Source organism: Ciconia boyciana, chromosome 1, assembly GCF_034638445.1.
Source record: "Ciconia boyciana chromosome 1, ASM3463844v1, whole genome shotgun sequence".
Taxonomy (NCBI): Eukaryota; Metazoa; Chordata; class Aves; order Ciconiiformes; family Ciconiidae; genus Ciconia; species Ciconia boyciana.
The window spans coordinates 147,799,752-147,827,541 of record NC_132934.1 but is presented as its reverse complement, the minus strand read 5'-3'; the positions used below and the strand labels follow the sequence as shown (position 1 = coordinate 147,827,541).

The 27,790-nt window shown below is 40.0% G+C and overlaps 2 protein-coding genes across 7 annotated transcripts in view; one reads left to right on the top strand and one right to left on the bottom strand.

Moving 5' to 3' along the window:
- Window positions 1-4,028, top strand: part of REV1 (REV1 DNA directed polymerase) — a 64,315-nt gene extending 60,287 nt beyond the window's left edge. For 3 of the 6 annotated variants that reach the window (XM_072849695.1, XM_072849696.1, XM_072849697.1), the window contains exons 13-16: window positions 618-829; window positions 1,010-1,166; window positions 2,052-2,154; window positions 3,645-4,025. In XM_072849695.1, coding sequence (XP_072705796.1) covers window positions 618-829; window positions 1,010-1,166; window positions 2,052-2,154; window positions 3,645-3,756 — 584 coding nt within the window. In that variant the 3' untranslated portion in view covers window positions 3,757-4,025. Of the gene's footprint in view, window positions 1-617; window positions 830-1,009; window positions 1,167-2,051; window positions 2,155-3,644 lie in introns of all 6 variants that reach the window. The other 3 variants (XM_072849693.1, XM_072849692.1, XM_072849694.1) reach the window with 2 other exon arrangements.
- Window positions 4,029-7,953: 3,925 nt separating this feature from the next.
- Window positions 7,954-27,790, bottom strand: part of EIF5B (eukaryotic translation initiation factor 5B) — a 37,317-nt gene continuing 17,480 nt past the window's right edge. The window contains exons 7-24 of the mRNA XM_072849689.1: window positions 26,782-26,877; window positions 25,498-25,584; window positions 23,980-24,069; window positions 21,847-22,142; window positions 21,152-21,259; window positions 20,894-21,004; window positions 19,954-20,021; window positions 18,655-18,796; window positions 17,046-17,177; window positions 16,192-16,374; window positions 15,901-16,062; window positions 13,473-13,604; window positions 12,029-12,160; window positions 11,838-11,914; window positions 11,552-11,716; window positions 10,456-10,594; window positions 9,684-9,845; window positions 7,954-8,745 (exon numbers count right to left, since the gene is read on the bottom strand). Of these exons, the coding sequence (XP_072705790.1) occupies window positions 8,638-8,745; window positions 9,684-9,845; window positions 10,456-10,594; window positions 11,552-11,716; window positions 11,838-11,914; window positions 12,029-12,160; window positions 13,473-13,604; window positions 15,901-16,062; window positions 16,192-16,374; window positions 17,046-17,177; window positions 18,655-18,796; window positions 19,954-20,021; window positions 20,894-21,004; window positions 21,152-21,259; window positions 21,847-22,142; window positions 23,980-24,069; window positions 25,498-25,584; window positions 26,782-26,877 (2,390 nt within the window). The 3' untranslated portion in view covers window positions 7,954-8,637. The remainder of the gene's footprint in view (window positions 8,746-9,683; window positions 9,846-10,455; window positions 10,595-11,551; window positions 11,717-11,837; window positions 11,915-12,028; window positions 12,161-13,472; window positions 13,605-15,900; window positions 16,063-16,191; window positions 16,375-17,045; window positions 17,178-18,654; window positions 18,797-19,953; window positions 20,022-20,893; window positions 21,005-21,151; window positions 21,260-21,846; window positions 22,143-23,979; window positions 24,070-25,497; window positions 25,585-26,781; window positions 26,878-27,790) is intronic.

Sequence of the window (27,790 nt, the reverse complement as noted above, 5' to 3'; positions counted from 1 at the left end):
TGATCACTGAGGTCTCCTTTTTATAATCAGTAGAAAGAAGTAAGATTAATTCCCTGTGCACGTGCTTTGTCATAAAATAGGCTGGAAATGTCATTGGGTTCATTGCCAGTTAAATACTGCATTATTATAATCAAACCTTGATTTCATAGTCAGCGGACTAATACAGATATGTTAGTCTGATGGAATGAGAGCAATTTCCTTGGTAAACTATGATAAAAGCAGTTTGGGGGGCTTTTTGCTGCTGTTTTTGCTGATAACCACTGGTGGGAAGTCTTAGCGGGTATCTAGGTGGGACAGTGCTCTGACTGAGGCGAAGCAATTTGTCCAGTAGGCTTCAGATTTCACCAGCTGCTCATATTCAAGCACTGAAATGCTTGATATTACAAGGTTTATTAATAGTTGAGTATCCTCTGAGTACACTAATGTCTAGCAGTGCTTTTCAAATACTTAAAACATTGCCCATATCTGGAATGGCATGCGAGTGTTAAGTTGCTTTATCTAGGTTATGTTCTCCCAATTGATCCATAGATTTTTATGAAAGATCCAGAGTCCCCCTTTCAATGGAAAAATATTAAATTTGAAATGTATCAACCACTGACTATTCCTGTGTTTTTCAGTGTCAAAAAATCCTTTCCTACACCTGAAGCATGCAACAATGAAAAATAAGAAAAAAATCAGGAAAAAAAATCCAGTCAGTCCTGTAAAAAAGATTCAGAGTCCTTTGAAAAACAAACTCGTTGGTAGCCCTGCAAAAAACGTGCTGGCTACATCTGGAAGCCCACAGAAGCTAATAGATGGTTTCTTGAAACAAGAAGGAACAGCTGCTCAGGTAATTTTACCACTAACAGCTTTCAGTAAAGCTATGTTCGTTTCTTTAGACTTAGTCCATGTTCACAAACGCAGCTTGTTTTCTTTACTGGATTCTTTACTAGACGCTTATCTATGTGTATATATATGGTGTTACCATATTTGTCAGACTGAGCATTATCAACTTTTATGTTTGTAACAGCCAGAAGCAGTTCCATCAACTTCAGATTCTTCAGGTCCATCAGCTCTGCAGACTGAACAGCCTGGTTCATTTAGGCCACAAGCACCCAACCTAGCTGGAGCTGTTGAATTCAATGATGTAAAGACGTTGTTGAAAGAATGGATTACAACTATTTCAGGTACAGGATGTCATGCTAGTGATGATCTTGCATGCATCACAAGGAAAACTATTTTTTTAGTAGGCTTTTTGTACTTTCCTCCTTCACTCTTCCTTTCACTGGTTATTTTTCACAGTAATCTTGAAGTCTTACTGCCTTGCAATCTTGGAGTAACTTGATTCTTCCTACTCAGTTGTTATTCTGTGGTTTTGCCAGCTCCTGTTTCTTGCTTAATATCGTGAAAATCCACCTGCTCTCTCTTCAACCCATTTGTCAGGCCCTTGTCTTATGCCTTGATGTTACTTGTGTGGGAGGTTTTCCTTATTTTGTCCAACATATTACAACCACTAGGATGAAAACTATTGAAAGGGAATTCCTCTTTAATGAAGATGTCATTTTAGAGGCAAAGGAACGGAGTTTTTTTTCAGAATAACTGCTGGAAAGAATTCTAGAATAAAGTGCAAAAGTGTAACAAACACCATTGCTAAATTGTGATTTGTGAAATTAGCAATGCAATTTCAAACAATTAGCAATGCCTTAATATCTTGGGAAATTGACCTGTGAGATCCTTCATACCCTGGACATTACTATTCTCCTAAGAGTTTCAAAACAGCCATTCCATTCTAAATCCTTATTTCTTTTCCCTTTGGTTAATATTAGCTCGGCTGTCATTTGTTCTTACTGAAGAAAAAAAAGAAGAGGTCTGTGAGACAGATATTTCAGGACCTTGCAGCCCTTCTGTGTACACAACTTGAGATGTTGGGGGGAGATATGGGAATACAGCAATTGTCAGATCAGCCCCTAATGTGCTAACACTGCAGAATTTTTCTCTTATATTCCAATTATTCTATGATCATATTCTAAGTATACTTAAAGAAAAGTTCTCTCTTTTTTTTTTAATTACAGATCCTATGGAAGAAGACATTCTACAGGTTGTGAAGTATTGTACTGATCTAATAGAAGAAAAAGATTTGGAAAAGTTAGATCTGGTTGTTAAGTACATGAAAAGGTAGCTTATTTGCTAGTACTTGTGACATTTAGACTTTTTGTTAGCACTTATGCAGTAGATGCTTCAATGTGAGGCCACAGGCCTATTAGATACACTCATTATTACATCAATGAGTGTAAATATTTTTATTACATCAATGAGTGTAAATATTTTTCCCAAAAAATTGGGGGGGGGGGGGGAGAAGTTGGGCAGATAAAATAGGTAATTTGTGAAAAATTGATAGTAGCATTTAATAGTATTTGCTACAAAGTCTTTTGTTTCCAGGCAAAGGATATAGTTTTTGTCGTCATTGTCCCTTTTCTTCATCCTGTTTGCATTCATTTTTCATGTCACCTTAGATCTTTCCTTTGTTTCATCTGATTTCAGTTCTCCTGCTGTATCCAGATCCTGTCTCACCTCTCCAACCTATTAAATCCATTTTTGTTACTTAGTTACTGTGCTCCTATTACTCTTCCCATGAGTCAGGAGGCCCAAGTTCCATTTGTGACTTGCTTACTGATACTTAACTATGGAGCTCAGCTTTCCATGTCTTGTATCTGGAAAGTACTTATTTCACAGAATTAATCAACACCCAAAAGACTACAGCAATGTAAAAACTTCGCTGTGCTTTTATATTATGGGATGTCTTTAGGCCTCAGAAAATGCAAAACGCACAGTGCAGTTAACTGTTTTGTAGAATGCTATATAGTAAATTCCTTATAAAACTCTTCGGAAAGCATCACGCCCTGTTCCTGGTCCCTGTATGCGAGATTTGCACTGGTGGCAGCATGTCTCTCCAAAGCCTGGTAACAAGCGTAGGACAAGGAATGAGGAGTTGGATGATACACAGTTGTCCATATGGTACTGATGTTAGGTCTTCCAAAGCTGTAAGTGTAGGAGCCCTCTGCTCTCCTGTAAGAGTGATCTAGAAGGGGATTTTGAAGTACAGAGCTGCTTTGTTTTCCTTGGGCATTTCCTTGACTTGCTTCTAGTAGCAGCTGAATGATAGAGGTAACTCATAGCCCTCTGTGGGCCTGCATTATTTGGTTCCATTTTTAGCAACAAGCACAATATAGTGCCCCCAAAACCTATTATTTAAATGTCTTAATCACCCTTGGCATTTGTTGGAAGAAAAAAGTAGCATGTATGTCTTGGGAGGAGGAAGGAAAGATCAGGATCCAGAAGCTTGCCATGTCTGATTCTTCAGTATGAGGTTGGTAGAAGGTCACCGCCTTAATCGCCGGCTTACAACCACTGCAAGATGCTAACATTTACAAGCTGGTGTGAGACCTTTCAAATCAGAAATTTCACCACTGAATGGCAGAGGAATCTGTGGCCTTAGATAAGACTTGGTATATTTGAAGAGATAGGGCTTTACCAAGATGGAATCAAAATACCATTCATCGTGAATTGTTGTGATCTTGTCTTCCAGTACGAAGACCAAAACTTACTGTAAAAAGGACTGGTTCTGTAATGGTAATTTTCTGCCTCTTCTTCCTTTTCCCCTTCAGGTTAATGCAGTCATCTGTGGAATCAGTTTGGAATATGGCATTTGACTTCATTCTTGACAATGTTCAGGTAGTTTTACAACAAACTTACGGAAGCACATTAAAAGTTATCTGAACTTGTAGTAAAGAGCTTGGTGAGAGCCTGGAGCTCTCTGCTAGCTGTGCCATAAGTGCTTGTGAGGTATTTGCAAAGTGCATGATAGTAATGCCCTGAGTTTTTATAATTTCAAATTTCTTTTTAAACAACAAAGTGTTTTGTACATTTCTTTTCAGAAAGTGCCAAATTTGTCAGTATTGCATGTAAATAATTGTGTTAAAATTCTTTTATTGTAGTATAGAATCTATTTACAAAATGTTTGTTTATAAAGTTTTATGGATTTTTACAGTGAAGTGTTTACAGTTGTTTAATAAAGAACTGTATGTATATTTTTGTACTGATTCTATTTTGTGATGCCTCAGTTTGAATATAGCTAACCCCTTGTATTGAAGCCGCAGCTTTGATTCATTTCACAAAGTTTTGCACAGTGACACTGCCTCAACACGCGTAGGAGACTGCTGTACATTCACCTGGCTGCTTTTTCTTTCTCCCCCACTGACTTTATTACAGATTTTAAGCCAAGGGAAGAGTATTAGCTCATTTTCAGTTTCACCCTTCAAAGACAGAAACCAGCATGGCCCAGCCACTCCCAAAGCACGCATGGTGTTAGCTGAAGCCTAATTGCTCTCTGAGCTCTGTGTATTCAGGTGTACCATTACCTCTAGAGATGTGCAAACAAGTAGAGATCTTTAAACAGTTACCTAAACAAAGCACTGTAAAGGAGCTGGGGGTAGCTAACATGGAGCACTGTTTAAGCCTCTATCAGGCCTCTGCATTGCTCCTGCTCGGGGTAGAGCCACATTCCACTCTTAAAATACCACAGTTCTCCCCCCTGGTGACATGCATTTCCTTTATGCAATGTAACAAAATAGGTTGTAGCGAGTAGCAGAAGTGAAATAAATAGCCCTGTCTATTTGTGGCCGTGGTAGGGAGGGGTATGCTTGCATCTCTACAGCTTGTGTTTTGGGCAAGTCTGCTTTTTCCAGACGTACACCAACCTCGTATAGTCTTACTTGGCCCGATACAGTGAAACAAGGCTGTTCAGGTGCCTGGAAAGAATGAAGACCACTTGAAGAAAACCCAGGTGGTAAGAAAAATCTTTTCACTTTCTGAAGAAATAGGGGGGCGGGGGGGGGGGATCAGAAGTAGCCCACATAACCCTGGATGGGTGTGGACCCACCTGACTGTAGGACTGAAAGCTGGAATGCAAACTGGAGCTAGCCCTGGAGCAGGATTTGCACTACCAGCTTAGCTGGAAGCATCTCCACTACCACAGGGCAGGAGCTGCTGCACTCGGATTAGCTGCAGCTAACAGCACAGCTAGAACAGGAAACGCTCTGCAGTCACTTCACTGACTGCAGCACAGGTTACAGCAGTGACAGCATTTTCTAGCTTTAGGTTGTGCCCTAGGCGTCCCTTGCAACGCACACAGGGAGGGAGAGGTGCCAGCCTGGCAGCCTTCTACTGCCAGGGCAGTAGATGTTGTTTCCCTTGACTTCAGTAAGGCTTTTCAGAATATCTCCTGTAACATCCTCATAGACAAGCTGATGAAGTATGGGCTAGAGACAGGGACATGGACTGAACACGGCCTGGGCAGGCAGGCCCTGGGCGTGGTGATCAGTGGCACAAAGTCCTATTAGAGGCCAGTCCCAAGCGGTGTAACCCCACAGCCAGTACCGGCTCCAGTCCTGTTCAATATCCTCATTAATGGCCTGGATGATGGGGCAGTGCACCCTCAGCAAGTTTGCTGATGACACAAGATTGGCCAACACAGCGGAGGGCCATGCTGCATCTAGAGACACCAACAGGCTGGAGAAATGGGCTGGTGGGAACCTTGTGAAGTTCAACAAGAAGTGTAAAGTTCTGCACCCAGGGAGGAGCCACCCCAGGCACTGGGGGCCAACTGGCTAGAAAGCAGCTCTGCAGATAAGGCCCTCTAGGTTGCTTGAGCCAGCAGCACTCGCTCACAGCAAAGGCAGCCAACAGCCTCCCACGCTGCATGAGGAAGAGCATCACCAGCAGGTCAATGGAGGAGATTCTTCCCCTCTGCTCAGCACTGGTGAGATACACCTGGAGTGCTGGGTCCAGTTCCAGGCTCCTCAGTACAAGAGGGCAATGGGCATACAGAGCAGCGCCAACCCAGGGCCACAAAGTTGTTTAAGGGAGTGGAGCTTCTCTCATCGTACAAGGAGAGGCTGCAAGGACTGGGACTGTTCAGCCTGGAGAAGAGAAGGCTGGGGCAGAGGGAATAAACACCTGATGGGGGAACAAGGAAGACAGAGGCAGACACTCCTCTGCAGCATCAAGTGAAAGGGCATAAGACAATGGGCACAAACTGGTACAAAACATTCCTTAGAAACACCACACACACCCCCCCTAGAACAGGCTGTCCACGGGAGTTGTGGATCCTCCATCAGCAGAGATGCTCAAAACCCAACCAGACAGTTCTGGGCAACCTGCTCTGACTGCCCATACCCTCAGCACAGGGTGGGTTTGGACTTGGCAACTGCAAGAGGTCCCTTCCAACCTCAACCAGTCTGCGATAAGTTAAAGACTGATTTTTCCAGTTTTTTTACTTGTTTGGTATCTGTCTACATCACTGCATCTATTTGTAGGTATGTATCTACAGAGAGAGAGGGACCTTACCTCAATCAAGTAGTCTAGGTTTCCACTGGTTTCTAACTTTGGGTCTTTCAGAGCCCCTTTAGTTACTGCTCCCAAAGCTGCCTTTTTCTTTTTTCCCCCCATTTAAGAAAACTGGCATGCTGCTGTTCACACGGAGAAAGTTATTTGCTGAAATTCAAGGAAGTATTTTACAAATTAGGTTCCAGGTACACAGCTCTGGTTGTGCGAGTGCTGCTCAAGACATACTTGAAACTAGCTTTTTTTTTAAAAAAAAAAGACAACAAGACTCAAAGCATTACTTAACTGAGTAAGGCTATCTGTAATTATATTTTCATTCTCCCTTAGCAAGCCCTGCTTCAAGCCCTTAAATATTATATTCAACAGTTATCTGCTTCCTTAAAGCCTTTTAATGAAGGTATTTTAGAAGTTCCACAACAGCAACCTGCAACAGCAGCATGATCCTTTTCCCAGAGCTTTTACCTGCAGGAAGCACACCCTTCCACAGTCAAGGAAACAGTCAAGAATACGTCAAGACCACAAATGTTTGACATCCGGGTTCTTAAGTTAAGAACTTCTTTTATTAGTGTAGTTTTCATGATTGCATAGTTTGCAAAAGAAAATTATAACAATTAAATGCAGTCTCCTCACTGTGATCATTCTATTCTAAACCACCGACACACCCAGTGATGTGAATTTGCACCATGCACCAACCGTACTGAAAAGGTCCTTTGCAATGGCAAGTTTAAGGTCTAACAAACAAAAAAACCCTCTGGTAATTTAAATTCCATTGCCAAATGAGGTAAGTTAATAAATGTTCCTTTGTAATGGAGTCCGTGCAATCCCAATTATAAAATTCAGATTTTTCTAACAAAGTAATGAAGTGACAGCAGAAATCTGATCAAACTGCATACTGCAAGTTAAACTCTTGTAAATGCTTTAAATGCTAAAAATCTCAGCTACATGAAAGATCACAGCTTGTGCTTTTGAAAAGTGGTTGTTTAGCTCCTCTCAACACGAGCTGTACGTTACCGGGAGACTACCCGATGAGAGATCTGTCAAGCTGTCATCCTAAGCAGGAACCACAGGGGAAGGAAGGGTAGGAAAACGCTGGGGTTACAGACTGACTCCTGGTCATCACATACATTAACCAAACGCCTTTTGAACTGGTTCAGTCCCACCGTGTCGGATGACTCGACAGCTTTGATGCAGCATCCAAAGTCACCGCTCACTCGCAGGCAATCGTTTTGCAGGTGCTTACTGCGACTCTGAGCAGCAGTTGGAGAAGAGATGCCACATCTAAACTCCTCCCAGCAGAGCCCCTCTGGGAATCATGACTGGCTAAACACCTGGCCTGCAACTCCGGTGCTTCGGGAACACGGTAAGAGACGTGAGCCACCGAGATCACACCACCACGCGCAACGCGTGCTCCACAAGGGGAAGCGAAGCCAGAGGAAGAAACACCTTTGCTGGCACACGCCTCCGCTACTTTGCCAAGCACAGAGAGGCAAGCCTCTGTCTGGCATTTCCACGTCTGTCACAGCCCACGAAGTGAAACTTGGTTTATTGAAGCAAACTGTAAAACAAATGGGCTACTATGTCCATCTCCTTTATTTGTGGCTCTGCGTTATAATGATTACAGGTCGACTTTCATGAACTGTACAAGCAGTAAAAGGCGGCCAACTATGCTTTACATCATTGTTTCACACAAAGCAAATACAGAAATATCCAATTGCCTAATTTTTCTATTTAAAAAAATTTCTATAGGCACAAAGCAGAAGAATGTTGGAAGAGAGAGTCAAGGGAAGAGGTATGCATAAATAAAGAAGTACTTCTTACATCAAAAATGTCCCAAGAATCACAAAGTCTGCAGAAGCTTGGTTAATCAAATACTGCAGTACTGATCTCCTCAGTATAAAAGTGAAAGAGCTTTAGTTCTGTAATAAAAATTCAATTTATTTTATTTTATTTTGGAGAGAGGGAGGGAAAAAGGGTGGAAGGAAGGTGTAAGAGAAGGAAGGGCAAACTTTAAAACAGCAGCCAGTATTAGGAAGGGCAGTAGGAGAGGTGAACAGGCACATTGGAACCATGGGAACATGTAAATTGACCACTGTCAAACCAGTGTAAATTTCTTGGTTTCTCATGGAAAACATTTTATCCACATATTTTCCTCCCAAACATATATCCAACACTGTCTTCAATATATGACTTTGTTGGTAACTTTTAGAACAGGAAAAGGGCATTTATTCCTGCCTCCCCATTGCTGTAAAAAGTTATCTAGATGATTTCAAACACTTTCTTCAGCTCTACTATAAGCTGCCAGTCAGACTTCTGCATTTCATCCCTGAACCAGTCCTTCAGAGCATCGATGGACTGACGACTGATCTGTAATACACAAGACAAACCCATCAGAAACATACGCGTGCATATTAATAAAGGCAGCTTTCAGTGCGTTGGAAGCAGTGAGTCTGAAGAAAGGGCATCCGTGTGCACAGCGGGAAGGCCTGTTCTAAGCCCAGTTTTGCTACTCATCTGCTGCATGACCCCTCCCACATTCGTTTCCCTTCTTTTCTCCTCACACCCCTTACCTGGTCTTCAGGGACTGCAGAAGCACAGGCCATCTCGCACCTTGTGCGGTAAGGCAAGAACCTGTGACCGGAGAGGATCTCCTGCTTCCCCCAGTGCACGCAGCACCAGCACCCCCAGCACCAGCACCCAGTCCCTGTCACAGGCCCTGCATCTCCACCTGAAAGCCCCCATGGCTACTCACCCCCCATCTGTGGGTGCATGCCCCCAGCGTGTGTGGCAGGGGGTGTCTTACGACATAAGCAGTTAGGGACATGGAGAGCTGTGGCTTTGCCTCTGACAGCAGGAAAACTGAGCAAGGGATCATCTCCTCATCCAAGCCCAGTGTTCCAGAACTGGAACAACTGAAGTATTGCTATTTATTGCACAATTTAAAAACGCGGCAAACACAATCACACTGTAATGCCACAGGGGACTGCTAAGCTGCTCTGAGCACCAGCTACATAAAGCAGTATGCAAATAGCTCATTTAGCATTTTACCCTCTCAGGTGCAGTAAGCTGCAAGGTATTTTTAGCTGCAGTACATCATTCCTTCAGTCCTCTTGAGGGGCACTACTACAAAACAAGGCTACAGAGAAACTCGGATGAACAATGCCACATGCAAACCATTTCAAGTGTCTGTTAGTCTCTGATGGAAGGTTCCTAGAGTATGTTTTTCACGCTTCATGCAACATTTCCACTTCATGCAAGCTACCACTATGTCACAAGCCCTCTCCAAAAATGCAGATTGCTTTTACCTTACTGACGAGGATATCTGTTGCTTCAAAATGTCGTCCATACATTTTCGGTGATTCACCAGGAATAGGTTCTATTTTAACACATACTTCTTGGCCTTTTTTCGCAACCTCCACTGGCTTATGGTTTATTTCAATACTTGTAACTATTCCAATTTCAACAAACTGTAATACAATGAAGAAGCTGTAACACACATCCACAAAACCTCTGTGCACACACACTTCTCTAAATTCCTGTTTATATGTACAGACTTGCTCGTATGAAGTACCACACTATCAGAGCGGCCACCTCGGAACTGGCAAAGCAATACATGCTGCACTGTAAGCACATCATACTGAAAAGGGCAACAACATCAAACCATCCATAGTTCCATCCATATCTATATGGGATATCAATTTGTTATCCCTTAAAAGGTCAGGAGTTGACTTCCCCCCCCTTATTAGCTACCTGGAATGACAATTTTGCTTGCTACTTTCTGTCACACTACAGAAATTGCAGCGAGGGAAGGGGGGAGGTTGACTGACAAATACCCTCTAGCCACGCTTCCTGGCAGGGCCCTGCAGCAGTCAGGAGGCTGTGCCCCGCTACAGGACTCGGCTCTGTTCCAGCAGAGAACAGCAGGATCACCGGGAAAGAGACTTGATCTAAAAGTCCAAATCTCATCTCCTACCAAAACTTTGTATACTGGGGGAAGGCAGGCGAACGGTTCCTGGTGCATCGTCCCAGGAACTACCAGGCAGATCAAACGTCCACTGGGAAGAGGTGCTTACTTACATTTTTGCTAGGTACACACATGGGAGTCCCCTGCTTCACCTGGCCGGCCTCCACAACTACACCCATCACTATTGGGTCACGAGAGTTGAAAATAAACTGAGGGAGTATTTTCATCTTGCAAGGAAATACTGCTATATGCCTGGAAGATGACAAAGAAAAGGCATTTTGAAATAGATACTGGAACAGTGTACATGACATTAACGGTTCTGCCTTCTCCCACACTTCCTGGGCATTTATTCCAGGAGCGTCACTTGGGGAGAAATCAAGCAGGAAAAAAAACAAACCTCTTTTCCAGCCTTGCTAATTCTAGTCAATACTTGATCTTCAAGAACTACAGGGAACAGTAATCAAGCATGGCTGGCATGGATTTTATTTTGACTGCCTTGGGCAGTCAACTAAGACCAAGACCAAAGGAACAGTAATTTTACAGTATAATTACAGTCTCAGAAGAGCATAGGAATAGAAATATTATTGCCTCAACCCATCACAGGGACTGCAAAAATTCAAGATTTTTGTTTGTATAGTGAACACATATGTTTGAATGCTCAAATTGGGATCAATATGAAATGAAATACATTTTCATTTATTTTGTCTGTCCTTACTTTACTGAGGATCAGCCAATGACACAGATTCCAAAAATTAATTTTGGGTCCCTATAAATTCTTAAATGATTGCATATTCATGTTACTGCAGTCAGAATTAAGCCCTGTACACTGGAATTGCATAAATATGAAACAATAGAATCCAAATCCCTTTAGTTTTGTTTAACTCTGCAAGACTAACCCATCTGTCACAAACTAGGAACAGAAGCCAAGCATAAAATGCAAACCTTAGTAAGAACACACTATATTACATGATAGTTTTAGCTAAATCTTGTAACTGCTTCACAAGTCTCACCCTACTAAGCCTAATCCCAGATGTCACCACTTAGACTGGAGTTATTGTCCTATCCTCTTCCTCCTCTCCTTCCTTCTCATCAGAGCTACATGCTAAATAATAGCATGGAAACAAGAAGTTAAATGCAATTTCATTTATAATAAAACAATTAAGAGACACTTATTTGGGAAGCATCTGGAATAGGATTGCTCTTACTTACTTGAATTCCTCTTGTTTCTGTTTTTTGTAGTCTTGTCTATATTTTGTGAAGGCATCAAATAAGTGATAAATTATTTCAGCACTAAAAATTCGAACTCCTAAACTATCAGCCATTTCCTGTGCATCACGTTCAATCCTCACATCAAATGCCAGAATGACTGCGTATCTGTAAGTAAAAGTAAGTCAAACAGTTTACTAGACAGACCATAGAACCAGAGCTGAGGAGGGGGCCTTCCTGAAACACCACCGCGCATTTACCAACGTAGTAAAGCAAAGAAGTTACTTACTGTGGGTCATGCTCCAACATAACTGATGCCTTCATAACATCTTTTTTATGGACAGGACCTATATTAATTCCTGAATACTGATGAAGAGAAAAGCCACACAAATCAGTCACTAATATTTTTGAGTCAAAAGGAAACAGTTATCAACTACAACGTAGAAACAACAACATCAGCTACAGCATAGAAGTACTTACTGGCACTTCTGATGTTTTAAGAAATTCAAGTAATGCTTCTAAAGAGCCTAAAGTAGAAGCCTGGACATAAACACCTTTCTCTTCTAATTTGATTGCATTCAGTGTTTGCTTCAGTTCATGTATTAGTTCATCCTTCAGAAAAAAGAAGAAAACAAAGCAAGTTTTAATTCTGTTGATATTATGCCTCGGGGTACAAAGTCTTTCTGTTCACGAGCTGCTGAAAGTATGTGACAGCTATGCTGATAGGTACCCACTTACAGACTTGCAGCATAGGTCACGCACAGCCCTGTGATACACTGCTGTTTGCTTCTGGCATTGGAAGAGTCCGTACTGAACTAGACTTGAGGATTTTGCAAGAAGGTGATGATGTAACACAAAGCAGGTGCCCATCTTGGGGGCTAGTAACATTTCTCTGCAGACTACACATTGCTCTCCCCAGCACTGTAAGTTTCTACCAGCAAGACTGAGTGAACCCACACCCCACAGTGTGCGGCAGTAGCTTTGGTTGCCTATCTGAGGATCAACAATAAAAGCAGATGCTCCTAAAGCCATGAGCTGGAAAGGAACCTGAACGCTCTTTAGGCCTAGGTACCAAACAGAGGATACAAGAGCTGAAAGCAGCAAAATGGCCTTGCTGAGAAGTTAAAAAAAAAAAAGAGACATTTTTTAAGAGCCTATACCTTTTAAACCCACTCAGTCTTCTCCTCTGCCAGATGAATGGGTGTTGCCATTTACTTAAAGCCCTCACATATCTACTACTAGTACACTTCACATACATACTCATGTACCCAGAAACAAGGTCTGTATTTGGAGGACCTGAAAGATTAACCTCCCTTTACAGGCAAGAATAAGTAGACAGAAGGCTAGAGTAAAACTATGGTTAAAAGTAAACTATCAACATGCAAGTTTCCTTTTTAAACTAACTTCCAGACTTTGGAGAACAGGAGCATCTCATCTCAATTTTGGTTTTAAGAGAGCTACATTCTTTCCTCTGCCATTTTTAAAGTGTAAGTCACAAAAGAAATTTACTACAAAAGTCTTAAATCAGCTTTGCAATTGTGATAGTCTGAAGAACTCCACTAGCAGATATTTGCCCAATATAAATTAATTGCAATATATGCATAAATTACTACAAATACCAAATCAGTAATTAACATATAGTAAAACTATGCTATGATACTTGTTTTCAAACCTTATTCTACCAGCAGAGACACCCCAGCAAAATATCAGGGAAAACCTAAGGCTCAAGATACTAAAAACATCACCACACTAAAGCTTCACAGGGACACAAGGCTACAGCATGTTATTGTAACAGTTTTTAAAAACGCAACCGAAAGCAGCAAGTTACTTGCATAGTGAGCTCTCAACATTTGAATGAGCTTCATCACCAGAGAACTCAGTTACCTTCAGTTTAAGTGTCTTATTTCAACAGTAGCCATCTCACCTTGAGGACTGGGACTTCATCCTCTTTATAAGCTACAAGCAATGGCAAACCAGCCAACGTTTTTTCCAAATCTTTCCCAAGAATCTTCACCCCTTGAGCAGCAACGACCTCTTTGTGCTTTTCATACTGGTTCTGAAAAGGAGAATACACAATAGCAAAGAGTTCATGTAGATGCTACACAGCAACACAAAGTAGTGCTGAGCAGCTAAAGAACTTGCCATCAGCAAGCACAGCAGACAGCATGACCAGCAGCTCCCATCTTTCATCAGTGATTTTCTCTGCTTCACATTACTGGCATGCATGTTTCAGTCTGCATGCTCCTCTCCCATCAGATACCTTCCCAAACCACCCCTCCTGGCCCCCCGCCAAGGGGTGCAGGGCAGGGGGAATCGTCTAAGAACAGAGAAGGCTGGCAAAAAGGAATATATACTAGAAAAGAGCAAGAAGTGATAGGCAGCTGCTCACTAAAAAAAAACACCAATTCAGCCCCATAGGGAAGTAAGGGGAAGATGCGGACAGCTCAGCTAAAGCACTAAAGCTTAGCTGATGCAGCCCAAGGCTCTGTGCAGGAAGAGCCGTCTCATTCTCCCACTGGAGGCCTCCCATCCAGTCTTCTCATGTATGTAGTTCCATGGTCGATTTCCCAGGTGCTCCTCCCCACCCAGGGGAACCTCCAAGGTCTCTCCCCGCTCAGGGCATGGTTCTAAGGCATCACAGAAGCAGTGATTTCTGAAGACCTTTAAATCAACATTGGAGGGATTTTCTGGTTTGTTTCTTCATTTCTTTTGTTTAGATGTCCCATCCTTTTCTTGAAACTGCAAGGCAGCTTCCTTCCTCAGTAAGCACTTTGTTCTACAAGCCTCTATTCTTTAGCTCTCCACCCCAAAATCTGGGTCTTATTTCAAGGATGCCAATTCCCCATGGACAGGCTGAATTGAAATGCATCCTCATTGCCTGCTTAAAAAAAAAAAAAAAAAAACACACACAGCTCCCCTAGATCCACTTCCCCAGCTAAAGGAGGATGGGGAAGGTTCCCAAATCCAGTGTTCTTCATCTTGGTGCTGGTACTCTATACTCCATCTCCCATCAAGGTACAGAAACTCATCTGAAGATCTTGTTGATGGGAAACTGTGATCTGTTATGTTGCTATTCAGTCCCACAAAAAACACCCTTTATTCTCATAAGAGTTTCACGCACCAGTTTATCTTCTGCTTTAAAGGGAAGCAAATAGACAGAAATGCTTTCAATTCATTCCTCACGGTACCAGAATATATTCAAGAGCTTCCAACAAAGCAGAGAACATAACCTAAACATAAATGTCAATTTTCCTTTTGCCACTCTCTAGCCATTATCAAGTTATTACTCTAAAGCTGCGCTCCAGAGCAGGAGTCCTGACTTACATTCTCCAAGGCAACTGTCCTACCCCACAGGTGTATTAGACTGCTATACACACAAGTGGAAAGAGTGGCTCGTCTTCCCATCTAAAGCAGACCAAAAAGCTCTTACTCAGATTCCACCTCACTGTCAATACTGCATCCCTCAGCACCTCTGAGGCCACAGTGGTATCGCAACAGAGGATCACCACGGCAGAGAGTGAATGCCAATGTCAACCCAGGCCCCAGCAATTATTACTACTACTTTACAGGAGTATCTAAGTTTGCAGGAAGGAACTAGATTAAACACTAAGGACTACAGCGGCCTGCAGGTACACAGTTCTCCAATGAAATGAAGCACACCACAATTGTTATGGCCTTAGATTAGGACCCCAACACTAGTTTTCCACTGCTAAACCAAACCCTTAAGGCCTGTCCTATTACATTCACCTAGGTTATCTGTATGATTTTCTTTGCCTTAAGCAAAATCTGTGCAGACACTTATTCCTTCTACTTTAAACTGCTCCGAAAAATCGGAGCAGTTCTTTTCATCATCTTTGAATTGTATGTATTAACATTAACGTATGTATCAATGTATTTATAGCCTTTAGTTTCTGTGGCTCTCCTCCTCCTTTCGTGGAAAGCAATACAGCAATAATGATTTTAGTTATTAAAACACCACTTTTACTAATAATATATACTTTAACTCAGAAGTCACTGTACTAGTACACTCCAATTTCCATTTAAGATGGGTATCCCCCTCTCACACATAGCCACATGCTTGAATCCCTTAATTAAAGCATACACATCTTAATCCTCACTGCAAGGCAACTTCTTGATCCTTTTCTTTGCCACTGTTATAACACACACAACAACAGGTATATACAAGTACATTCACAAAAACACGAGATGTGCACTGTCTTCCCCTTTAAGTCATCCTCAAATACTGCTAATATAACTTCCCTCTACTACATTCTCATTTTTTATAAAACTTGGGGGTTTTTTTCTGGTTCTAAATCTTCTCTAAATGTCAATGCACTGACCAGTTTCCATACCTTAACTCGTAGCTCCTTCATAGGAGGAGGTAGCAGAAGACCTCTAATCTGAGTTACTATAGGACCTTCTACCCCAGGAACAATAATCGTGTCTCCTTCTTTCAGGCGTCCGTTAATCAAAATAACATCTATGGTAGTGCCCATACCTGGCAGTGCTTTAACCTGAAGGAAAGGGGGAAAAAAGTTACTCCCTATTTAAGCACTTCAAACACACCTTTTTTTAACCATGAAGAAGGGGGCAGGGAAGGGAGAAATTTCTAGATGAATTTCAAAGAACAGCTGCTGAATTACCTCCATGACTTGAGCTCTCAGCTCCTGACACTCAGCCAGTCTCTTGGTCAGCATAGTTTGCGTTAGCTCAACGAGAAGAGCTATCAGACTCCCCATGCCATCCCCTGTGTGAGCAGAGGTAGGTACAAGAGAAACAAAAGTGCGGGGATCCTTATTCTCATAAAACAAGGCAGCGTTCAAGCCCTGGAATCAGGATTAATAGTTATATAGGGAAAAGCATATATACACTTCAGTATGAACAGTACCATTCAACCCCAGTCAATTACTATTGCATATTTTAAATACCAATTTTTAAAAAAAACATTGTTACTGACAGTATGCTATGGAACATGAAGCCTCAACCCACACTTGGAAAGCAGTATGGGATAACTCTACAAAGCTAATTACCACATCTAGCTTCTAGACAGCATTGTATGTCGCCAACAGAAGTTCCCAGAACTGATGCGATTCATGCCCTGCCAGCATCCAAGGGTACAAGAGACAGATGGGATTCTCTCAGGCTATTCCCAGAGAAAGAATAGGGACAGAAAACTTAATCTGCTATTCATGACTCCATTGACCATGCACAGCAATTAGCTGCTGCTTTTCTCCAAACTAGCACTCTAAGAATGGAGCAGTTAAAACAGCTTAATTTAGCAACAACGAAGTTTGGTTTATGAGAGGTAAACACTGATGTGTCAGAAGAGGTGCGACAGTTTTCTTGATATTCCAAGTTTGGGTTCCCCCCCCCCCAACAAAACACCACCCACCCACAAAAAAGCAACCCACACAAAAAAACCCACACACAAACCACACCACCCACCATCTTTACTATCACTTTTGTTAACCAAAGAACCTTGAATATTCCAGCCTACCTGTTTCGCAAATTCCACTATGATAGCTTTTGCACGTTCTTCAAATTCATCTTTTGTATTCTTTTTCTGCTTCTTTAAGGTGACAGCTACATCTGTATCTGGACTTTTTTTCCAGTCATATAACCTATCAATCTTGAAAATACAGTAATACGTCATCTTACGCAGCTTACTAAAGGGCATACTTATGCTTATGCCACGCCATCTGTGAGAAATACTTTACCAGCCAACATAGCTAGCCATCTATTTGCTCCAGTAATCAAATTAAATCTTTTTATTTACTTTAGCTGCTATATTTATCTCCGTTTATGTATTTACCCAATATTGGACAGTATTTCATGACAGCAATACTACTTCAGGTTTTAAAAATTCAAGCCATAATAATCTAGGTTGATATGGGAAAAGTTTATAGACATTAATTACATCCAGTTTATGGTAAAACATCCACAAGAAAGAGACCCATATATAGCTTCACGTACACAAAAAAAAGTTGGGGTTTTTTTTCCTGAAAAGAGACTGTACTAGTTTTACAAAGAACTTTTAAAACTTACTGGTGAATTTGGACTCTTTCCCATGTTGCTACAGAGAAGGGATCACAGGGTAGTTGTTCAAAAGACACAATTGCATACTTTATAAATGTTTCCCTAAGTAAGTTTTCAAAGCAGGATGGACTTAGTCCAAGAAGCTATTACACTTGCTGTACAAATCAAAACTACATCTTTAAAAAATGGATTATAACCTGGTCAAATAGGTTAGAACTATGAGAACTAGAACCCAAAATGCAAAAACCTTTGGCTATTTAATCTCAGGCTCACTGTAGGCCTTAACACCTCTCCATCCAATAGTTTTTTTTTTAAAAAGCAGATCTCCTTGCTGAAAACATAATGGCCTCCTCAGTTTCAACAACCTTCAATCTTAATGCTCATTTCATTTTTTAAAGTATACTTCAATTTTTACACTGCACATAAATACCCTTCTGTAAGTTCTCTGTCAGCATCCAAAGTCACTGGACACAAGTACTTTCCTTATTATAATTCATATAAGTCATCACAAACAGCCAGCGTAATTTCTCATGCACGGGATTTCTAAAAACAAGGCTGAAAATAACTGGCTTTACCATCGAATATTGTAGAGCCTGAAATACTTCCCACCAGTGATCAACATTACTGTTCCATGAGATTAAAAGCCAGCTTGTCTTCAAGTCAAACTAACAAGTATCAGTAGCTAAAATAAATAAAGTAAGATTTTTCAACATGAAGCTTGTCTTTCAATTTTATCAGAAAATGCACACAAATCCATACAAGTAGGTGCAAGAAAAAACACACAACTGAAGTACAGCTTCCAAAAGTCTGAACCATATGTGGCAGTTACATAAGGTAAAGAAACTTATCAGTAAGGACTCTGAGAAGTACTGACAGATTGTTCTGCAAAGCTCCTGTAAAGCCATTGGGGTATCGAGGACATGAAAAATGCAACAGAGAAGATCTAAGAACCACTGCTTCAGACTTTACACAAACAATTCAAGTTCACGGAATAAATCAGAAAATTGTCAGATGCCAAATATACTATTGGAGTAGAAAAAACACACAATTAGAGTAAAAAGCTATCCTACCTTGTTGAGAGCTACTATAAAGGGGCATTTCTTTGATTTCAACAGATTTATTGATTCAATTGTCTGCGGCTCCAAACCATGCATGATGTCAACTACAAGTATAGCAATATCACAGAGCGAGCTTCCTCTATTTCTTAGATTGCTGTGGCATTAAAAGAGAGAGAGAAAAAAAATCAGTCATGTAGCAACAGAATTTTAATAAAAATACCAAATACTATGTCAAACTTACATTGATCAACAAAAAGCTAAAGCTGATCAAGTAGTTATTTTTCCCTCAAAAATGTAAACTATATCAAAAAGATATTCAAATCACACTGTGTAAATTCCATTGAACAGAATATATTACAGTATGTGTAAGCAAAAATAAGAAACTATTATTTTCCCAGGAGTTTTCCTATTATTATGTATTTTTACAAGTTTAGGTATGTTCCAATTTTTTCTGAATGAGAATTGAGAACGTTACAGTGAAATACAGGAGTGCAAAATCTGAACAAGATTGTTTATTATATAACGCTACATAAACACTAAGATTATCAGACATCTTTGGTGCCAAACAAAACCTGGCTAGAAGATTAAGAGCTGTAAGTGGCATGATGCCAAGGAGCTGATCAGAACATTACCAAGTGCCCTAAGACCTGGCATTTCAATGCTTGCACAGGTTTATGTTTAAGAATGTCACAACAAAGTCTTAATCCTTCTGTTTGGGGATTTCACCCAACCACTACCTCAGTGAGTACAGCTGTGCATACCATGTTTTAAACTTAAAAGTTGATTTAGTGGCTTGCCTGCATGCCACTGGTGTTCCTAGACAGCATATGATCTCTGCTAAGAATCAGCTGCCTTATGCAATTGGTAACTTCCAGTCTTACGAACTCAGTTACCTTAACTGGGACACTATGAACTGGAGGCTAGGACTGAAGTTTTAGTTTTTCATAGCAGAGTACTTAGGTCACCTGAAATCCTCACCTTTTCTTCTCCAGCTAGCTTCCTGCTTCCGTCTTTCCTCTTACACTAACTATTGAGAAAAAAGTTATTTAAATGCTTTTTCAGATATTCACGGCTCAACTGGCATGAAGACAGAAAATTAATCAGATATAAAAGGCCAGCAATTAACCAGATATAAAAAGTACCTGCAAAGTAAGCAAATTCACTTATTCCTCTACTTTAGGTTTCTTTTTTTTTTCCCCCAAGTGAGAAGAAACACAAAGGATTAGGCAAAGACCTAGCACTTTGTTAAAAATATATCCAGATGCTTTAGCCATCACTTCTGGGAAGTACTATGTTGTGAGAAAACATTACCTGAAAGACTCATGTCCTGGAGTGTCAATTATCAGCATGCCTGGAATTTTTATGTTCTCTCTGTCAAACTAACATTTCAAAATATTAGCCATCTTGTAAAGATTACACAAGGAAAAAAAAAAAACCACACACACACCTAAGAGCTGGCAGCCTTCACTTCAAAAATCCAGACACGTATTTCAAGAAAGGCCAGCACTCTCCATAAACCAAATCAGTCAAAGCTTATTTCAATATTAAAAAAAAATGATGCAGCATATTCCCCTAGGTATCAAGTGGCCATAAGCTCAGCTAAAATTTGTAAGACAAGGCAGCCTAGAGAGGAAAAAATAGTTGAGGCTAGTGAGATTTATCATCCTGTCTTGAACATTTCTTCCTCTCCACTGACTTTACATTTTTAATAAATTGAGTAAAATCTTGGAAAAAGCCATCACTACCAAGGTTTTTCAGTCAGCTGCTGCAAGCAAAATAGGATATAGTATCCAAGACAAGCAATACAGAACAGTTACTATTTCTGTAACACAATAAAATTCATCACCCAGGAATTGGCCGAATTTCAGTGCACACAGTAAAAAGGTATGTTTTTAACAGAAAATATACTCAGTAAGTTTCAAAAGTCTCAATTTACAATCAAAACATTGACAAATTAGCAGTCTATGTACATATGGGTACTGTCCAGAACAGAGTAAGCAGTATTTGTGTATTTTTCTGAAGAAGTGGCGATACATTAACTGAAACCAAATGTATCAACTAAAATGAAAAATGAGACAGCCTCCCCTTGGGGCAGAGCAGGGGAAGAAGATAGGAATTAAAAAACAAATCAACCCCAATATTAGAGATGGGGGGAAAAGTACATCTGCCCATGTCAGGAAATATCACAAGGCCTTAACTGGTTTATTTTTCATATTTTTTAAAAAACAGCCTTTGAAGTGCTATAACTTACATTTTTCACCATCTTAGTTTGCTCATTAATAGCTTCAAGGGGAACATTAGTCGCACCAATCTGCTGAGTGATACCACCAGCTTCACTGTCCTGTACATGAGTATGGCGAAGCTAAAGACAAAAAAAAGACCAGAAATACTTACATGTAAGAGACTAAAGTCATCTCTTTGAGTACACTTTAATTCTTTCTATTTTCAAGCAAGCACACATATGCATAAACAAGATGCACAGGCAGTGCCTTCACATTCCACATCTTACCTTATCTAAAATTTTGGTCTTGCCTGTATCTACATGCCCCAGGACACAGATAACTGGTGCTCTGAGCTTTTCAGTGTTCATATTTTTGCTGTTTTCAGCTCGTCGCTTCTATGTAAAAGACACATAAAAATTGGTAAGTATAAACCAAAAACCACAGCTCACCTCTTGACTTGATTACATACATACATAAAACAGAGTTAGCTGGGGGACTTAAATTTTCAAGGCAATTCAAGGTCTGCCATCCCTCTTTCGGCAAATAAAAAATTTACAACTAACAGTGAAGTTCTTGTTTGTTTGGTTTTTGGTTTTGGTTACAGTCTATTAGGCTAAGTTATTATATCCACTGATATGTAGCTTTGTTGATGGTGCATTCTGAAGAAGCATCTTGGGTAAGGAAACAGAGGATATTAGCAGCCACAAAAATGTTGAACAGTTTAGAAATACATCTTTTAAAACTCTGAAATATCTATCTGTAAAGGATAAAAGCCTCTTTCTCCAAGAGGGGGAGAGGTAGAGGGGAACGACACTGAAGTGCACATTCTTTGTGATCAACTTGTCTGGACCTGCCTAAATATTAGTCATGACACAGCCATCATTGACAAATATGGTTAAAATGCCTTTCAATGAACTGAAGATTAACTTGTTTCTTATACAACACAAGAGTCCAGCTGTTCAATAAAGCTGTATCTCAATACCTCAATTCTCCGTTTAGCTTTGTCATAAGCACGCTCTTCCTTAGTGCGGTCATCATCAGAGTCATACTCAGAATCAGAGCTAATTTCCTTGCTGGGCTTTTTTTCCATAGATTGTTTTCCAATAGCTTGGGAGTCTGCCTCTCTCTCATCTGAAGTCTTTTCATCCTCATCTTCACTCCCTTCACTGTCTTCAGATTCTTCACTCTCCTCTTCTTCCTCCTCCTCATCTTCCTCCTCCTCCTCTTCCTCATCCACTTCATTTTGTTCTTTGACTTCAATGTGGACAGGTTTGCTCTCTGTCAAAAAACCCCAAAATCTAAAGTAAAAAGTCTGTATTAAATTCACACTTGTGGGGGAGAGTGCAACAAAAAAACCCAAAGAGAGACTACTATAGAAGAGTGAGGACAGAGTAGGTTCCATTCAGGAAGTGCTAGTCAAGATCATTTTTCAACTTTCAATATAAAATTTAAAAAAAAAAAAAGTGTTTCGTGTTCAGAGCTGCTGACCTGTGTTTAGAAACTGTGCAAGCAGAGTGAGTTTGGGGTGGGAGGAGGAATGATATTATCAGCACACTTAATGCTCGACATCATTTGCAAATATTCAGATGAAGTGACATTCTTTAAAGCTGTGTGCACTTCATAAAGGAATGAATGCACTAACACCTTTATACAGAAAGCCAAAATACTCCAAATTCAACACAATATGGATTCTGCATATTACTCATCAGGAATGCACACTTAAGCAAAAGTAACAATCAGAACAAATGGTCTCTTCTACATCTTTAAAAGTCTCATCTTAACGTTTTCCTAGACTGTTCAGAGAAGATTAATATTTTTCAGAGGAATTCTTCAGTAAACAAAAAGAAGTAATTTTCTTTCTTTGAAAGCTTCCCGTTTATCATACTTGCAAAATCATAAGAGGCAAGCTAATGAACACTTTAAAGCCATGCATTCTCTTCCTTACAGAGCTGCTAGGATGCTCACTGATCTTAGAGATTAGTTATGTTTTCTTGCTATGCTGAAAGTCCATCAGCTTAGTAATACACTACATCTAATTCCTAGGAAGGCTCTTTCTCTAGATCACATTGGCATATCCTTCAAATCCAAGCAGCAAGAAGCGGGATGTGACATTCTCCCCAGGAGACTGGCAACAGACTAAAACAGACTTCAAGAAGGTGAGCAGCTCTTAGTACTCCAAGTAGAACAGTCCAGCACCACAGGAACACACACTTGTGCTGAAATAAAATCCTTACTGCTGTACATATATGTATATAAAGCATTACATTTGAAAGCACCAGTGCTGGAAGCATAGGGCTGAGCAAGTAAAAAAATACTTGGCAAATTGTCTTTGATCTCAAGAAACAATGAAGACACACCATGGAAGCACTAAGAACAGTAATCAACTCCTGTTCAGGAAGACTCACAGCAATACAGCTTTCTCCACCACTGGAAGAAAACACCCGAGAAGTTATCCCTGCATTCTTGCGCAGCTCTAACTTCCCCATAAACATTGCTGGTGGCCACAGACAGAATATGGGCTTTGGCATATAGGCGCAGGAATATGAATGTTCTGGCCATTCTTCCCTTTCTTCCACACCTGCCTCTCAAAGAAGCACATGAGAAGGTATCTAGAATCTACTATAATGTATGCACACTAACCTTCACACCATCTTAGTCCTCCACTTCTTTGAGAACTTGCCTCAAGGGTACTCTCCTAGATGTTGCCAGATTTGTGTAGTAAAACTGTTACAGCTTTGGAATGGTTACTAGAGAAATACAGTACCCAGTAAAAGGTTTCCCTAAACTCCCAGAGGTGGTTTAAGCACATATTAAGAGGAAAGGATTTTTACTCCCATAAAAACGAACAAAAAATTCCAACTGATTTATTTTAGGTGATAACCACACATATCAGTATTTCCAAAGGGTCTGCTTCAGCAGTATTTGTGCAGTTTCTGAAAGCTCTGCCTTTGAGAAGAGGATCTTATATCTATTTATCATCACACTTGCCTCACAATTTATCTAATGGAGCAGGGAGAGAATCTAAATACAATATTGTTTTCTACAGAAACAAAACATTCAGCCCAAAGAAACCTCTTAGTCAGAAAAAGTATCCGTTTGGAATTTCCATGCCCACCTTTCTCTCCATCTTCATCACTAACCATAGCTTCCCAGTCATCCAAACCCGCATCTTCTGTTTCTTCTTCTTCCTCCTTTTCTTCTGAAACTAAGAAATCCAACATTAAAGGAAAAGAAACAGCCCAGCCACATACAACATTTTAAGATGCCACTTCCTTTGACATATTGACAACTGCAACTTACAAGTTTGCTGCTACCATAATTCTACCAAATTATCTCCATGTTCCCGAAACAGAAAATGCTGCATACTTAAGAAATAACCTTCAGTTCTCTCCACAAAATCTTATAGTGCTAGCATCTTTGCATAGCAGAAGATATTTTTGGAAGACATAGCTAAACTACTCATCTACTTCCTGTCTGCATATCATGCAAGTGCCTGCATAATGCATGCCATGCAAACCTCTACCACAACCACATTCCTTGAAAGGAGCTGCCCAATTAACAGTTAGCCATGTGTAACAAAGTGACAGAGAAACAAGAAAACAAGTTGGGTTACAGTATTAATTTTAATTAGTCGGAAAATAACAAACTGTCTATAAAATGTGCTATCTTAGGACTCCAGGTGCCTTAACATAATTACACATGCATTCCAGAAGCATTAAATACATTCATTCCAGCAGGAATTCAGCCAGATATATGAAGAGAATGCAGCTCTTAACAGACAAATGGAAAAATGCAAACTTTTAACCCTCTCCAAAAGAGGCATTAAACAATATATATGTTGCAGCACATGGAGTGTCATGAAATTTCAGCTCTTTGAAATCAAGTGTAAGTTCCAGACTGCTAGAATATTAACTGGGAACTAATGTTCTGCCAGTGAGCCCTTCTCTTTTATGGCAATGGAATTGCTCCGTCAAGAGATAAGTCAAGCTAGAATTAGTTTTCAAAATGCTGGAAATTTTGTCAGTATTTGTCTGACTTAAGAATAAGGGTAAAAATTGAAACAGTCTCCTTGCTGAGGAAGAAGTCCAGTACAATGTGACTTTGCCAAAACAAGTCCTGTGTGTGGGCAAAAATGAGGGCAACAATCACTTGCTATGCTGATACTCAATTTCACAAGCTAACGCATATCCACTGCATTCAGCACTTGTGAAAGCAAAATATTTTTGAGATCAAGAACACAATCACTGTGAATATTGCAGTATCAATACTAGAAGTAGCATATTTCCTCCCCACCCCCACCTAACCACTGACAAAACAGCCTTTTAGAAAGCAAATGAAAAGTCAAGGGAGCTAATCATAAGGCACTGAATGTGCTTATTTGAGATAGCTGCATAAGCCAATTGAAAGCGGGAGTTCACCCAGAATAAGGGACCTTTACAGTCTCATTCTGAAGCTTCATGCCTTTTTATTCCATAAAATTCCATCAGTTCCTCCCTTAGGAAAAGAAAAAAAACAGGAACTGCCTCAAGAAAGGATGGCCACTCAGCCCCATCCAACAAGGTATGATACCTACCATGCAGTACTGCCACACAGTCTTATTATGTGTTTTAAGTTTATTAGCATTACTACTAACCTGGCTCTACTGGAAGAGGAGTCTCTTCTTTTACTGGTATTTCCAGTTCTACAGCATCTTCAGCTGGGGAAGTTACCTCCACACTTTCTGAAATTGCAAGAAAGCAAATTGGTTGCTACATTCTTTCAAAGTGCAAACCAACTTAGTTAGACATACAGCTTCACATTTAAGTTCTATTTTTAAGTTGTGCTGTTAGAAGTAAACAAAATCTGAATTTATTTAATACCAAACTAACTGAACGCCCACCGACTGAGCTAAAGCAAAAGTTAGAGCATGTGGCTTATTTGAAAAACATTTGGCTTTCTAAGCAGTGAAACAGATTTATATGATAGGTCAGTTACTGGCTAAGAGGATTACCATTGCTTTTGAACATTAAAAAAACTCACTTTCTGTAAAAGACAAGAGAAAATGAATACTAGTGAACTACCCATTCTTGCTCTACTGTTCCATTCAGTGATTAAAAAAAAAATATCACTGATACAATTCAGATGAGCACTGTTCTCTGTTCTCAATTCTTTACACACAGACCTTCCTAAGACCTTCTTAAGTAAGTAGCCACATAACTCCATGTTGAATGTAAAAAAAAAACCCCAGCTAAATAACAAAAAAAAAAAACCTGATGCGAGGGGGTTTTGTTTTGTTTAAACTAAAGAATAGTCTCGAGAAGAGCCACAGTAATACCCTCACAGGAAAACTGTGAAGCAGAAAAGTAAAAAATTCTGACATATTCACTCTATGTCTAATTAGTGCAATAAATTCTAGGTTTTCAAAAATGCAAGCTCTCTGAACTACTCATGTCCTGGAAACTGAAAACTGTTTTTATATACAAGAAAACAAACGCACCAAAAAAATTGTCTCCAACTTAAAAGGACTAAAACTAGGATCAATCCCCTTTCATCCTGGAACATCAACTTAGACTTAATTACAAGTCATTATTACTTACACTACATTATATTTAACCTACATATGCACACAAAGCATTCAACCTCACATTTGTAAAAGGCCTTTACATTCTGTACAACTTCAACATTTAGAAATTCTAAAGAAAATACCCAGGTTAGGAAAAAAATAAGTCAAGTAGATTGTAAAACAAAGGATTAAGTGAGCAGTCTTCAAATCAACTTTAGGATCCTAATACATCAGCACTTGCATGTCAGAGTAGGGGTGTCAAAAGAACCTCAGAGGCACCCTGAAGTGCAATTAGTTTAGGATTAGCTGATTTATTTCACAATTACTTCCAGAAATGTGACTAATCTATTAAGTATCCCTATATGCAAACCACACCTTCTTTATTTTCCGGCTGCTGCTGCTTCTTTTTCTTTTTGTCTTCATATATTGGCCTCTTCTTTGGCACAGAGTCTTTGGATGGCACTTCAACACCTGCAAAAAAAAAAAAACTGTTAGAAAGAAAATCCAGGTGATTAATTACTAAACATAAGCTTTGGTTTAAATGAGAACATGTTTTCCAGAATTGCAAGGTGGTGAAAGGAATGGAGTGGAAAGTAGGTTCAATGCGTATTTTATCTTTTTAAAAAGTCTCATTTTCAAAAGCTGCAAAACTTGAGCAAAGTATAGTTCTTCAGATACGCTGAATGCTCTCAAAAAGAAGTTAATATTACTAAGGGGGGGAGGGGGGGAATCTGATCCTAAGACTACAGGTTTGAAGCTATCACATACTTACATAGGATTTCATGAACACACGTATCTCAGGTTTAACAAGCATATGTCAATTTAAAGTCTGATATGCTAAAACTAACTTAAAACCAGTCTGCCAGTCATCCTAGTTTCAGAGAATCTGGACCAGCTAAGAGGTACAGCTCTTCTTAAAAGTTTATGTTGTTCAGTAGATAGTATTTTCCCTTTTGCTCAGTGCTGGGGGATGGGGGGTGTTGGTTTGGGTTTTTGGTTTTGGTTGGTTGGTTGGGTTTTTGGAGTTTGTTTTTTGGGATTTTTAACAATATAAGTGTTTTTAGGTATTAAAATAATACCAGGTTCAATTCATCAGCTTCATCTTCACCTCACCAGAAAGACAGCACTGTAATGTTGGAAGGGATTCAATTAAAAACAGAAGCTTGGTGCAAAGACAAATTAATAATTTAATTACTGCTGCACCCTCTGAAACACTCAAAATTCCTTCAGGTACTGTGTGATTTACAGTGCAGATTTGACAAAAATAGAAGGATTCTAATAACTACAGAAACAGCTGAAGAGAAATGGCCTTTGTGTATGTTTAAGAGCTCCAAACATTTTACTAGCTACAGAGATTCTTACCCTCACACATCCACCTACCAGC